Source organism: Esox lucius, chromosome 18, assembly GCF_011004845.1.
Source record: "Esox lucius isolate fEsoLuc1 chromosome 18, fEsoLuc1.pri, whole genome shotgun sequence".
Lineage (NCBI taxonomy): Eukaryota > Metazoa > Chordata > Actinopteri > Esociformes > Esocidae > Esox > Esox lucius.
In genome coordinates this window covers 1374871-1389649 of record NC_047586.1, presented here as the reverse complement: position 1 = coordinate 1389649, position 14779 = coordinate 1374871, and the positions used below count along the sequence as shown (strand labels likewise).

Below are 14779 nucleotides of genomic sequence, written 5' to 3'. Positions count from 1 at the left end.
CATTATTTTGTTGTTTAGAGTGTAGTCACTATGTTGTTGTTTAGACAGTAGTCACTATATTGTTGTTCAGACAGTAGTCATTATTTTGTTGTTTAGAGTGTAGTCACTATGTTGTTGTTTAGACAGTAGTCAATATGTTGTTGTTTAGACAGCATAGCCTATAATTTCTATAATTCAGCCTGTAGCAGCCAATGTTTGTTGTTTAATGCGGGAATGCCTTTTTACAAAATAAAATGCATGATAAAATGTATGATCAGGGCTACAAAGACACTTCAGGCTTCCTTGTTTTTGTTTGCATATTGCAGCCTGCCTCAAACTACAGAGCTCCTTTATTAAGCAATGAACAAGAGATGCAGGGTTCACATTTTGTGACATTTTATCAAGATGTGACTGACACATTGCTGGACTAAAGATGTTCTGCATGCACAGCATAGCTGACCTCTGACCTCTCATCGGCTCCTGAAAAAATAATTATTCTCAGATGTGCCCTGGCCAAGGTAGATTACTTCTGGTTTGTCGTAGGGAAAAGGGTTTGTTATTAGGTTGATTTGAAAACCTCTGAGAAAAACTCAATTTGAAACACATGCATCTACATTCACAATGCCCATGATCCTGGAAGAGTTGGGAGAACTGTTCTGGAAGAGTTGGGAGAACTGTTCTGGAAGAGTTGGGAGAACTGTTCTGGAAGAGTTGGGAGAACTGTTCTGGAATCATAGCCCTTCACCAGATCATAGCCCTTCACTCAGCCAGGCCCATATAGTGCAGCGACCCAGTTCAACTTCTCCACTCAGCCAGGCCCATATAGTGCAGCGACCCAGTTCAACTTGTTTAAAGTTCACAATGTATTGTCGGGAAAAGGATTTTGGCGGAGAACGAGGACTGACTCACATTTCAAAGACTTTAGCAAAGCAGAACAGGTGTAATTTCATCTCCTTTACCCTGATTCTGACGACATCATTCTCCCTCTCTTTCTCTCATTCCTTTCTCTCCATCTCTTTTCCTCCCTCGCTCTCCTCTCTGTTCCACTCACCTCTTGTCTCTCTCTTCTTCTCTCTCCTCACTGTGTCTTTCTCCCTCTCACTCCCTGTCTTGCCAGCCCAAACAGTAACTAAAGTGTGAAGTAGGCCAGAGAAGAAATATGCACAAAAATGTTTTGTCTTCCTATTGTTCTCTCAGACTCGCTATGTGTCCGCTGTGGGCTTGGATTACCTCTCTGACACACACACACACACACACACCCACACACATGCGCACACACACACCCACACACACACACAAACACCCACACAAACAGACAAACTTACTCACACGGACACTAACACAATTGTCTTTCTGACCTTGACACATAAATCCTTAAAGTAACTACAATTCTAACACTATGTCCAATAAAAAAAAAAAAACTAAACCTAAGCTGAAAATCACGCTTTGCGTTTGGGGAACTGACAAAAAATATGTAGTGGACACCAATTTTTCGGGTATTAACTTTATGTATTATCTCACACAGACCGATAGACTGACAGAAATGGCATGTTATTTTCCCCAGTTCATCAGCAACAGTTCATGTAATGTCACTTATAATCTGTCACTGATCCTTCTCTGACAAACAAAAACGGAAAGCTGTTTTGGAATAGAACATTGTTCTAGAATTTTGACTGTAATTATTTAGCTAAAGGCCTGTTTCTAGGGATTTGACTATAAGACTTTAGCTAGATAGTGTTTCTAGAGTTTTGACTTTAACATTTTAGTATTTAACATGTTTCTAGAGTTTTGGCTATAATCCCTGAAATCAAAAATGGGTTGTCAGGACTTCCCAGGAATGTCCAGATGTTTTAAGGACATCCTGTTATTTCGGAAGGTAACTAATCTTTACAGAAATACACACAGAGACCCAAGTAAAAACATATTTTTTTATGGTTATGTAGAAGATTGCACTGGGGCGGTTTGCAGCCGAGTGTGAAGCAGTGGGGATGAGAATCAGTACCTCCAAATCCGAGGCCATGGTCCTCAATCGGAAAAGGGTGGCTTGCCCACTTCAGGTTGGTGGAGAGTGCCTGCCTCAAGTGGAGGAGTTTAAGTATCTAGGGGTCTTGTTCACGAGTGATGGAAGGACGGAATGGGAGATTGACAGACGGATCTGTGCAGCTTCTGCAGTAATGCGGTCGATGTATCGGTCTGTCGTGGTGAAGAAAGAGCTGAGCCGCAAGGCGAATCTCTCGATTTACCGGTCAATCTACGTTCCTACTCTCACCTATGGTCATGAGCTTTGGGTCATGACCGAAAGGACAAGATCCCGGATACAGGCGGCCGAAATGAGCTTTCTCCGCAGGGTGGCTGGGTGATCCCTTAGAGATTGAGCCGCTCAGAGTAGAGCCGCTGCTCCTCCACATCGAGAGGGGTCAGCTGAGGTGGCTTGGGCATCTGTTTCGGATGCCTCCGGAACGCCTTCCTGGGAAGGTGTTCCGGTCCCGTCCCACCGCGAGGAGACCCCGGGGAAGACCTAGGACACGCTGGAGGGACTATGTCTCCCGGCTGGCCTGGGAACGCCTCGGTGTCCCCGGAAGAGCTGGAGGAAGTGTCTGGGGAGAGGGAAGTCTGGGCATCTCTGCTTAGACTGCTACCTCAGCGACCCGGCCCCGGATAAGCGGAAGATGATGATGATGATGTAGAAGATTAACAATCCTTTAGTGCAAATGCAGTTTTGTGTTTGATGAGTGTTAGATCATATGAAATCATTATCCTTGTCAAGTGAGCCTAGTTGAAATAAAAAAAAACATTTGAAGGAATCCTAGTCATTTACATTATTTAATCACACTTGATGATGTAAATAAATAGATAAATAAAAATGTGGTGATTTAATAACTCTTGGTGATTCAATAACACACACACACACACACACACACACAAACACATACTGTACACTTAAACACACACACACAGACTCCAAACCCCCCCACAACTAATCAGATGACTCTATAGAAATAGGCGTTTCTCCTTCCTTATTCACGGCATACATCATGCTTAGGGGTCATCTGTCCGTACCCTGCCACACCCTCTGACCAGTCTCTCTCCCAGCCTCCACCCTAGTATTTGTTTTGTGTAAAGTTTAATAATTTATTAGGTGCTGTTGTCCAGAGCAACAGACTGGACCAATCAGAGATAAATGCCTTTCCCCAGGGCGTTTAGACAGATGTCCCACCTCTTGGTTACTGGCCCTCTGCTTTGCCCTCTAGGCCACCTGCCCACCTGTGCCAGGGTCATGCATTCTTCCTGGCCACCCGTCTGGCCAATGCAGGCTTACCATCTGGGGTCCTCAGGGAGCCCTGTTGAGAGAAACAGTGGTAAGGCTACTTTAAAACAGAGGAAGGAACTTCTTGTAGCATTTTAACTAACGCAGCAGGTTAGGAGAACTAACGCAGCAGGTTAGGAGAACTAACGCAGCAGGTTAGGAGAACTAACGCAGCAGGTTAGGAGAAATTACCCAGCAGGTTAGGAGAAGGGTTAGGGTTAGCTAAAATGCAAATTCATACACACGCACTGTGTGCACTCTCACACACACACACACACACTCTCTCTCTGTGGCGGTCCGCAGGGAAGAAGGGAAAAAGGAGAGGGAGAGAGTGATAGAGATATTGGGGAGAAAGAGAGAGGGGAGAGATACTAAGCAAGGGGGGAGACAGAGGGGAATGAGGGGAAAGAGAGAGGGGAGAGACACTAAGCAAGGGGGGAGACAGAGGGGAATGAGGGGAAAGAGAGAGGGGAGAGAGACGAAGGGGGGGGGGGTCTTGTGATATTCTGTAACATGGAGGAGAGGGTTTATGGTAACTAGAAGAAAAAAAAGGCAAGAAGGGTAAAGAGAGTGGCAAAGATCTGTGTGTGTGTGTGTGTGTGCGTGTGTGTGTGTGTGTGTGTGCGTCTCTGAGACAACAGATCAAGCCAGAGAAGGAAGAAGGTCGGGTTGCACCCCTCTTGTCCCCTAGGTTTAACACAGAGAGGTGGGGAGAGGGAGACAGAGAGACAGACGGGGACAGACAGGCAGAGGGACAGACGGGGACAGACAGAGAGACAGACAGACAGATAGAGAGACAGACAGACAGAGAGACAGACAGACAGACAGATCACACCCAGACTGACTGCAATATAAGATGTTTGTCCAGATCCCCAGTTGCTTTAATCCTGTGTCTATGTAGTATGTGTTATGTAGTGTCTATGTAGTATGTGTTATTTAGTGTCTATGTAGTATGTGTTATGTAGTGTCTATGTAGTATGTGTTATGTAGTGTCTATGTAGTATGTGTTATGTAATGTCTATGTAGTATGTGTTATGTAGTGTCTATGTAGTATGTGTTATTTAGTGTCTATGTAGTATGTGTTATGTAGTATGCATTGTGTGGAAGAGCCCCTTGACAGCCGACCTATTAGATCATTTCAATACTTTATGTTTCACAGAATAGTTTTGTTATGATGTACTGTCCCTGCCAAAGAAAACAATTACAGAAATACTCATATAATATAATAGTTAGATTGTATTGTTGAAACAATAGTTAGATTGTATAGCTGGACTATCTGTTCTTTTGGTTTCATGGAGGTGAGACAGCAGTAGATGTTATTAGATTGCAGTGCTCCAGAATGTTCACAGAGGGTCTTGTGTAGCCTTCTGAATCTGTCACATAGAATTGAGAATTACATATCTCATATCAGCCACACACACACTATATGTCTGCCTCAGTCCCTTCTATGGTACGGTCTCAGTGTGTGTTTATATCAGCCCTTGGGATAGTCCTGTCTCTGACCGTGTTCTGGTAGAACGTTCATCTGTGACTGGTTAGATCCAGAGTAGTGTGGAGAGCACACTGAAGTGTGGTTCTTGAAGGAATTAAATTGAAACACTGAGAACCGAGCCTTTCGGTGGATCCCTGCTGGGCTTCAAATATCATAGTCCTGCATTACAGTCTACAACAGTCTGCTATAGTCTATTACAGTCTACAACAGTCTGCTATAGTCTATTACAGTCTACAACAGTCTGCTATAGTCTATTACAGTCTACAACAGTCTGCTATAGTCTATTACAGTCTACAACAGTCTGCTATAGTCTATTACAGTCTACAACAGTCTGTTATAGTCTATTACAGTCTACAACAGTCTGCTATAGTCTATTACAGTCTACAACAGTCTGCTATAGTCTATTACAGTCTACAACAGTCTGCTATAGTCTACAGTTTTTTACAGTCTACTAGAGTCTGCCATCTGCCATAGTCTACATCAGTCTGTAGTCTGCTATAGTCTACAGTCTAATACAGTCTACTAGAGTCTGCCATCTGATATTCAACATCAGTCTGCACTCTGCTTTAGTCGACAATCAATTACAGTCTACAACAGACAGCTATAGTATACAGTCTGTTACAGTCTACTACAGGTTTGCTGTCTGCTATTGTCTACAGTTTGTTACAGTCTACAACAGTCTATTACAATATACAACAGTCTGTTATGGTCTACAGTCTGTTATAGTGTACAGCAGTCTGCAGTCTGCTATAGTCTACAGTCTGCTATAGTCTATATTTCTATGTTATATGTATTAGGCATTGGCTCTCAAAGATATATATCCTGTCTGGAAATACGCTTGTACAATATGTCAGTGATGAAGAAGTTAAAAACGGCTGGAGCTGTGATGAACCTGGCTGGAAGAGGAGGAAAATGTAAAATGTATTTTGCCGCAATTTACAATACAGTGAGGAAGATTAGGTTCAATAGGTGAAACATTCTCCAAGGATCACAGTTGAAGATCTGCCGAAGATGGTTGAATCTTTGTGTCACAAAACAACCAATAGATGACACATCTGCACCAACAATTTGTTTGAACATCTAGCCTAAATAAAGCCTCTAATGTCATCAAGACATAGATGTCAGAGTTGGGTTCGGCTTAAAAAGAGGAATGGTCGTAAAGATAGAAACAAAACTACCCACTCTGAAGTGTAATGGTGGATATGCCTCCAGCTAAGTTTGGGTTGTCGTTGAATCTTCCATAAGGACAATGACCCAGATCATTCCTCCAGATCCACACAAAAGTGTCAGACTGACAACCAACTCAAGCTTCCACCACGGCCATCCCACTCTTCTGACCTTAACCCTGTCCTTGGGGTGAGCTGAAGAGGAGAGTCCACAAGCGAGGAGAGTGCCAGGTACTAAATATGGAGTCACCAATCATTGTGACACATGTTTTTTTTTTATATACAGTATTTCTTAACTAAGATTTTTTTCTTTTCCAATTCTGTATGCTGATTGTTAGATCAAGCTGATCATGTAAAGTTTTGCTTATCTTTATCAAGGATGCCAATATTTTGCCAATATACCTGTAATAAATTAATGAAATAGTAGCATGTCAGTTTGAAGCCTCAAGTCAAGGTATGGAAAACAAAACTAATTTGGTTTTAAATTCTTTGTAGTGAAAGATAATATTGGGAAGGAGAGTTTTTTATTAGGTTTCTGTGTCTGTCACAGTCCAGTTGGAGATGCTTGAGCACAGTCAGTCCGTTCTGGACAGAAAGCTTTCTCTGTCTCTCTGTCTTTCATTAATCTATATATTTTTTCTCTCTCTCTCATTTTATCTCTTGTTGTCTGTGTCTTTCTCTCTTTCTGTATTCCAGTCTTTCTCTCTGTCTCTTTCTCAGTTCTGCCTGTGTGGACTGGTGTTGACCTTTTTAAGTGTTTTCTTAGTGTTTTCCTATGTTTTGTGTCTGCTAAGTGCAATTTATTTCTGATGTTCATTTTGAGATTTCCTGACGTTTGCCCAGTAGTTAACATACATGTATTGTTGCTTGGCTGTGCTTTGACTGGTAGTGGTTTCTAGTACATCTGAATTAGGGGACTTCTCTCAGTGTTCATTTGTAAGCATTTCAGGGCTTTTATAATGGGGGGAGGAAGAGTATATTATGTACACACAGAGCAACACTCACACATATACACACACACACACACTCTCTAAGCAGCAGCATTATTTAGAAGGAAGGCCCCTAGGAACTTGCTCATCATTTAATTACCAGGCTCTGAAAGGGATATCAACCTAATGAGATTAACCTGCATTATTTATGCTGACCGCACACACACACACACGCATACAGGAACGTACAGTATTTCTCTTTTACACGCCTACCTTATTGATCACTTGTGCTCCATAGTGGAATATAATGGGAAGGGCTGAAAAACATCTGAGATGTGTGTGTGAAAGAGAGAAATAAATGGTGCTCTGTTTGTGTGTGTACGTGTATGGGTGCGTGTGTGTTTGTGTGTGTGTGTGAGAGAGAGAGAGAGAGAGAGAGTCTGAGTTGCGTTGTTGCATTCAAGAGGACTGAAAACTCAAGTCAAAACATCACAGATCTTCAGGTTGAAAAGTCAAAACTCATAGGAGTTTTTTAATTATTTCTGGTTGTCATGAAAGAACTGATGTTGAGTTTTGAGATTTGTTTTGAGAGTTTTGTAGTTCGTAAGGTTCCCTAAGGTTCAGACTTTTGTCCCTTACTGTTCACTCTATATTATATATTATAGGTAGATGTTACCCAAAGGAGGAAAGTACAGAAAAAAACTAAAAGTACACAAAACAAGTACTCATCTGTATTGATCAGTTTAAGGAAGTTCTTAATGTGGACCAAAATGACCAGCTACAGTGACCAACCCTCAATGGGTTTAAATGACCAGCTACAGTGACCAACCCTCTCTGGGTTTAAATGACCAGCTACAGTGACCAACTCTCAATGGGTTTAATTGACAAGCTACAGTGACCAACCCTCTCTGGGTTTAATTGACCAGCTACAGTGACCAACCCTCTCTGGGTTTAAATGACCAGCTACAGTGACCAACCCTCTCTGTGTTTAAATGACCAGCTACAGTGACCAACCCTCTATGTGTTTAAATGACCAGCTACAGTGACCAACCCTCTCTGTGTTTAAATGATCAGCTACAGTGACCAACCCTCTCTGTGTTTAAATGACCAGCTACAGTGACCAACCCTCTCTGGGTTTAAATGACCAGGTACAGTGACCAACCCTCTCTGGGTTTAATTGACCAGCTACAGTGACCAACCCTCTCTGGGTTTAATTGACCAGCTACAGTGACCAACCCTCTCTCGGTTTAATTGACCAGCTACAGTGACCAACCCTCTCTGGGTTTAATTGACCAGCTACAGTGACTAACCCTCTCTGGGTTTAAATGACCAGCTACAGTGACCAACCCTCTCCTGGTTTCGGGGGTTAGAAATCAACTACAGTTGACCGCTGGTGACTCCTTGTGGTGGCATGGGCGCCTGTGAGCTCCATCCAGGTTGAATGCAGGAGTGTGCCTTCCTTCTGGTGCATAAGGACTCTGGTTTAGACTTCCTGGTTGCGTGAGCAGGACGATGAGACATAACAATTTACATACACTTCTCAAGGTCCCAAAGTCTACAATTGGATGTTCTCAAAATTATTAATGTGGACAGTTCTGTTATAGAACGTGTTCCTTCCTAGAAATACCTTGGAATTTGCTGTTTTTTTTAAAAACACATACAACTTAGTTAGATATAGTTTAAAATGTGTTTCTTTCAGAGAAAGAATTGATGTCTGTCAACCTCAGCTGAGAAATGATATTGTGCAAGCCACATATGTCTGTGTTAGATTATGGTGTTTAACTTCAGCGTCAATATTGAAACCCCTGGATTCTGTCTATCGTTCAGCTTTGCATTGCATTATGGGTGCAAGGCTTTTGTGTGGTGAAGGCAACGATGCCTCAATTGTCATTGTGCTTAGAGGACCACTGGTTTCAATAGCGGTCGTACAGACGTTGGACTGCAGGGGAAGCGATACTGTTACACAAACTTCCGCACACATCATTGTCTTTTAAATGACTGTTTCTCTTTTGTTCTCTTTCTGTTTCTTTTTTTAATGTGTGTGTGTGTGTGAGCGCGCGTATCATATCCATATATTTCCATATATAATATTTTTTTTTTTTATCGTTAAAGATCTACTGTAGGCCTACTTTTTAGTCCATCCAACATTACAGCCAGGCTGATTACCAAGAATTAAGAAATGTAAAGACATTTAGGACCTACGTTACTGAGAAACGTTAAACCAATAATATTCCTTCTTTTAGATTAAAACCACAGCAGGTCTGTCATCAATTTTTCATGCGGGTGCTCCATCAGAATTATGATGGTCATAACTCGTCATTCACAACCATTGAAAATGTCTGTCTTAGCAGTTTTGTAAGTATTTTTGTAGTTTACTATCATGCCTGGACTAATCCTTTAATTCTACGCAACGACACATAGAAGTGGTAGCTTCAGACTGGCTATATAGGCCACCTGGTAACATATAGAAGGGGTAGCTTCAGACTGGCTATATAGGCCACCTGGTAACATATAGAAGGGGTAGCTTCAGACTGGCTAAATAGGCCACCTGGTAACATATAGAAGGGGTAGCTTCAGACTGGCTATATAGGCCACCTGGTAACATATAGAAGGGGTAGCTTCAGACTGGCTATATAGGCCACCTGGTAACAGTCATTTTGCACAACACAGTTTGCATCTCCTTAAGGGAGACTTGGTCTTATGTTTCTTGGCTGTTTACATTGTCCTGTTGAAAAGCTTAGCGTTTATTCAATGTTAGTTTGAGTTCAAGCTGCCAGCGAAATCGCAGCCGTCTGCTTTAATTTAGCCGCAGCGTGAATCTGGACTCTCAGCCTCGAGCTCGGTGCCGTCAAATGTCCTTGATGTGGGACAAAATATTGCTTGAGGCTTGAGGAAGTTTGCCTGACTACTGCCAATGACGCGAACGCCATTGAATTGAATTTGTATGTACTACAGAATGGTAGTTGTGACAGACTCATACAGTTCTGTTCTGTAGCTAATAGTCTGGGGACGAGGTTAGGAAACATTTCCCAGGTGTGTCTGTGTCTGTGTGCCTCTATATACCCAGGACAGGTTTAGGTTTCTCTCTGTTGTTTTCTTAATCACTCTCATCACATTAGTTGAGGAGGTGAAGCTCAGGCCAAATACTCTGCAATCAACAAACAAACACACACAGACACACGCACGCACATATAAACACCAACACATCTGCACATATGCTTACATACAGAGACTCCATTTTGTGGTTCATCAGTTCACCACGCATATCATCACTTAGCTGTCTGATTTGTAACAAACCCATAGACATTTCTGATTGGCTGTCTGGTTTGTAACATAGCCCATAGACATTTCTGATTGGCTGTCTGGTTTGTAACATAGCCCATAGACATTTCTGATTAGCTGTCTGATTTGTAACATAGCCCATAGACATTTCTGATTGGCTGTCTGGTTTGTAACATAGCCCATAGACATTTCTGATTGGCTGTCTGGTTTGTAACATAGCCCATAGACATTTCTGATTAGCTGTCTGATTTGTAACATAGCCCATAGACATTTCTGATTGGCTGTCTGGTTTGTAACATAGCCCATAGACATTTCTGATTAGCTGTCTGTGCAATAGTCTATAACATTGCTGGTTGTCTGTTTGGTTTATGATGTTAGTCTTTTGTTTGGTTATGGTGTTGGTCTTCTGTTTGGTTATGGTGTTGGTCTTTTGTTTGGTTATGGTGTTGGTCTTCTGTTTGGTTATGGTGTTGGTCTTCTGTTTGGTTATGGTGTTGGTCTTCTGTTTGGTTTATGGTGTTGGTCTTCTGTTTGGTTATGGTGTTGGTCTTCTGTTTGGTTATGATGTTGGTCTTCTGTTTGGTTATGGTGTTGATCTTCTGTTTGGTTTATGATGTTGGTCTTCTGTTTGGTTATGGTGTTAGTCTTCTGTTTGGTTATGGTGTTGATCTTCTGTTTGGTTATGGTGTTGGTCTTCTGTTTGGTTATGGTGTTGGTCTTCTGTTTGGTTATGGTGTTGATCTGCTGTAATACAGGAGATGTTTAATTTCTATTTCTGTTCTAATTCTGTTCCCTCTTCAGGCCCTTTTATGTGTTTTGTTCTTTTATGTGATCTGATTCACTAGCCAGGACCATTAACAAGTCTATTGCGCGATTGTGTTTGTGCAAGGGAGAGTGTGTGTTTGTGTTTGTGCAAGGGAGAGTGTGTGTTTGACAGAGTGTGTGTGTCCATTTTAATGTCAGTGAATGTGTACCTTGAGGTTGATGCCAACACTTGGGAAACATTCATGTTAGAGGAGTGTTTCTCTCTTGGTAAATGTTTAGTATTTTCTAGCTTCCTACTATACCTGGAATGGGGCATTCTTGAGGTCTATAGAAGGGGGTAGTCTTACAATGAGGCAAATAGTGAGATGGGGGAGGAGAAAGGGGGAGGAGGGGAGGCACAATGTATTTTACATGAAAGGAAGGAGATTGGGTTACCAGGGCGATAACCACTCATACAAATGGAGCCTGCAGCAATAGGGTACCGGGCAGGTAGTGTGTGTGTGTGTGTGTGTGTGTGCGTGGGTGTGTGTGTTTGCATGTGTGTGTGTGTGTGTGTGCATGTGAGTGCAACTGTGTGTGTGAGAGCGGGTATTTGTGTGAGAGCGGGTGTTTGTGTGAGAGCGGGTGTTTGTGTGAGAGCGAGTGTTTGTGTGTGAGAGCGAGTGTTTGTGTGTGTCAGAGTGTGTGTCTGTGTGTGTGAGATCGAGTGTGTGTGAGTGTTAAAGTAATGCAGAAAAAGACGATTGAGCATCTTTTGTGGTGGGCAGTCATCTGCACAAATAATATGATGACATTGTGCAGGTGTGTGTGTGTGTGGGTGTGTTAAGTCTGAGGTTAATTGCTGTGTGTGGGTGTGTGTGAGGTCAGTCAATGAGGTGTGTAGTTATGTGGGTGTGTGTGACCAGGCCATCCTTTGTTGAGTTTTGCTTTCAGTTTGTTTGATGATCTGATTATGCTCCAGCCCTCCTCAATCCCCCTCTCCCCCATCCCTCTCTCTCCCTCTTTCTCTCCCTCACCCTCTCTCTCCCTCTCTCACTCTCGCCCTGTCTTCCTCTCTCTAAGTGATACGTTGTTATTCCACTTGAAGAACAGAGATGTGTCTGTCCAGGACCACTTCAGAGAAAGGGGCTCTCAAAGATAACAGACAAATCATTTCATTCTTCCATCCTAAATGCTCCCCTATGCCCTACATAGTACACTACATAATATTGCATCCCTCAGGGCACCTGGGGTAAAGCAGTATGTAGGGACCAGGGCTCCATTACAGACACACATATAGTTTCTTTCTTCAATTTGTCGCTCCAGTAGCCCCTCCCTGGCCCCTCCCACGTCTCCATTTGCTGTGAAAATATTTAATCAGGGATGTTTCTGGAAGAACCCCCCCTCTGCCTCTGCCAGCCCCCCCCTCGGCCTCTGCCAGCCCCCCCCTCGGCCTCTGCCAGCCCCCCCCTCGGCCTCTGCCAGCCCCCCCCCACGGCCTCTGCCAGCCCCCCCCTCGGCCTCTGTCTCTGCAGGTCTGAAGGGGTCTTGTCTAATAATAATGTGTTTGAGATGTCAAGCACTTTGGTGACGCCCAAATCGGTAGTGAAAGCTAACCCTCCCACCACACACACACACACACACACTCACACACACACACACACACACACACACACACACACACACACACACACACACACATACACTCACACGCACACTCACACACACACACTCACACACACACACACTCACACGCACACTCACACACACACATACACACACACTCACACACACTCACACACACACACACACATACACACACACTCACTCACTCACACACACACACTCACACACAGACACACATACACACACACTCACTCACACACACAAACACACTCACTCACTCACACACACACACAAACACACACACGCGCTCTCTCCATCACTCATGGTCTTTATTGGGGCAGAGGGGTGCAGAGGAACATGGGAGCATGCTGTCACTATAGCAACAGAGCTAAAGTTGACTAAGGCCCCGTGTCAAACCAAAAGTAGGGAGCAGTTTTACACACTGGACCGTTCATCTGGGTAGTAATCTGTAGTTGTAGAACTCGAAACCCACCCAGTGTGTGTGTGTGTGTGTGTGTGTGTGTGCATGAACCTGATCAGTGACATAATGTTTAGAGCTATGGTAGTTACAGCTCTGTGAGATATTTAAATCAGTGTACATTCTATATAGCGTTGTAAGATCTTCAAAATTGCCGTAAATGTCCACAAAGGCACATGAAACCTGGTAGTCCAACTAGTGTAGTGCCTGGAAGGAGAGGCAGGAGGAGGAGAGAGAGAGGGAGGACTAGTCGAGAGAGAGGGAGGAGTAGTCAAGAGAGAGGGAGGAGTAGTCAAGAGAGAGGGAGGAGTAGAAAGAGGCTTCAGAGAACCTAGAAGTGAAGTATTCCACATTTACCAGAGAGAGAGGAGAGAAGGGAGCTGTGTTAGAATGAAACGGACACCTCTAACCACATCACTGTAGACATTATCCTGACTTTAAACCTGCATTATCCTGCATTATCCTGCATTTTCCTGCCTGGCTGTCTGCATTTACAACACCACAGACGGAGAGAAAGAGCGAGAGCGACTATTCCTCTGAAGAGAGACAGAGTGAGGAGAAAGAGACCAATACAGGGGAGAGAGCGCTGAGATACCTCGTGTGTTGGTTGGCATGAAGCCGTAGTGGGTCTAGGTCGGTTCTGGGGGATTTTATCAGACTCTGTCGCTGTACGGATCTAAACCCCTTCTTGACATGACTTTAGACTGAGGTAAGACTGGAATTATTCTATTCATCTTTCTATCTGTTTATCTATCTATTTCTATCTCTATCAGTTTAACTCCCTCTATTTTTTTTTACTTTTATCTCTTCTTTCTTTTCACTCTCCACAGTCTTCTACTACTACTACTACTACTTTATTCTTCTTTCCATTCTTCTGGACTAGAGTCACTCCTACTCAAATTCTGGTTCTTTCTCTCGTTTTCTCCATTTATTGCTCACTTTTCCTTTCTATCCATCCGTCTCTGTTCTCATAACGCTTTTAATTTGTAGTAGCAGACTGAGGAGGTGTCAGATTGGTAAAGGAGTTCTGTACAGGAGGTGTCAGATTGGTAAAGGAGTACTGTACAGGAGGTGTCAGATTGGTAAAGGAGTTCTGTACATGGGAGAGTTTGTCTGTAGCTGTAAGTATTAAAACGCCATATTCACTAGCAGTGGTGATTGTCAATTTGCTTTGTAACAATGTTCCTTTTATATTTTCTTTGTCACATCTCACAATAAACTGTAATTTTAATTGATGTTTAAATAGTGTGACATCCTTAGTTAAGTTAACACTTTTAGTGATGTTTCAGTTGTGTTATATCTTTAGTAAAGTTAACACTTACCAATGTTTTAATAGTGTTAAATCTTTAGTTAACACATTTAGTGATGTATCAATAGTGCATCATTGCTGTGGTTATTCAGTTTTGTCCTGCTGGTGAAAGAAGAGGAATAAAGTAAATACATTACTCCTAATCAGATATTAATATAAAAGAAAGAGTACCATTCTATCTGGTCAGTACTTAGATGTAAAAAAAAAGCCAATACATTCTTCAATCAATCAATCATTCCCGTTTATTTTATCAAGGCCTTGTTACAGTCTTAGTCCGTGCAAACTTTACAACCACTGACCTGTTTTTCTTCTCCTAATTTCATTAATGTATTGTAAAATAATTACATTGGCATGTTAAATAATTACATTGGCGTGTCAAATAATTACATTGGCATGTTAAATAATTACATTGGCATGTTAAACAAGTTTTAATAATGTATACAAATAAGTCAACTCAATGATAATTA

At 42.6% G+C, this 14779-nt stretch overlaps 1 protein-coding gene across 12 annotated transcripts in view; it reads left to right on the top strand.

The window, feature by feature from the left end:
- eya4 (EYA transcriptional coactivator and phosphatase 4) overlaps positions 1-14779 on the top strand; it is a 53044-nt gene that overhangs the window by 8333 nt on the left and 29932 nt on the right. For 10 of the 12 annotated variants that reach the window (XM_020056474.3, XM_020056468.3, XM_020056472.3 and 7 more), the window contains one exon: positions 3231-3338. The exons of 1 other annotated variant lie outside the window; for it this stretch is intronic. In XM_020056474.3, the coding sequence (XP_019912033.2) occupies positions 3231-3338 (108 nt within the window). Of the gene's footprint in view, positions 1-3230; positions 3339-13352; positions 13713-14779 lie in introns of those variants that run through there. One more of the 12 variants, XM_020056477.3, reaches the window with a different exon arrangement.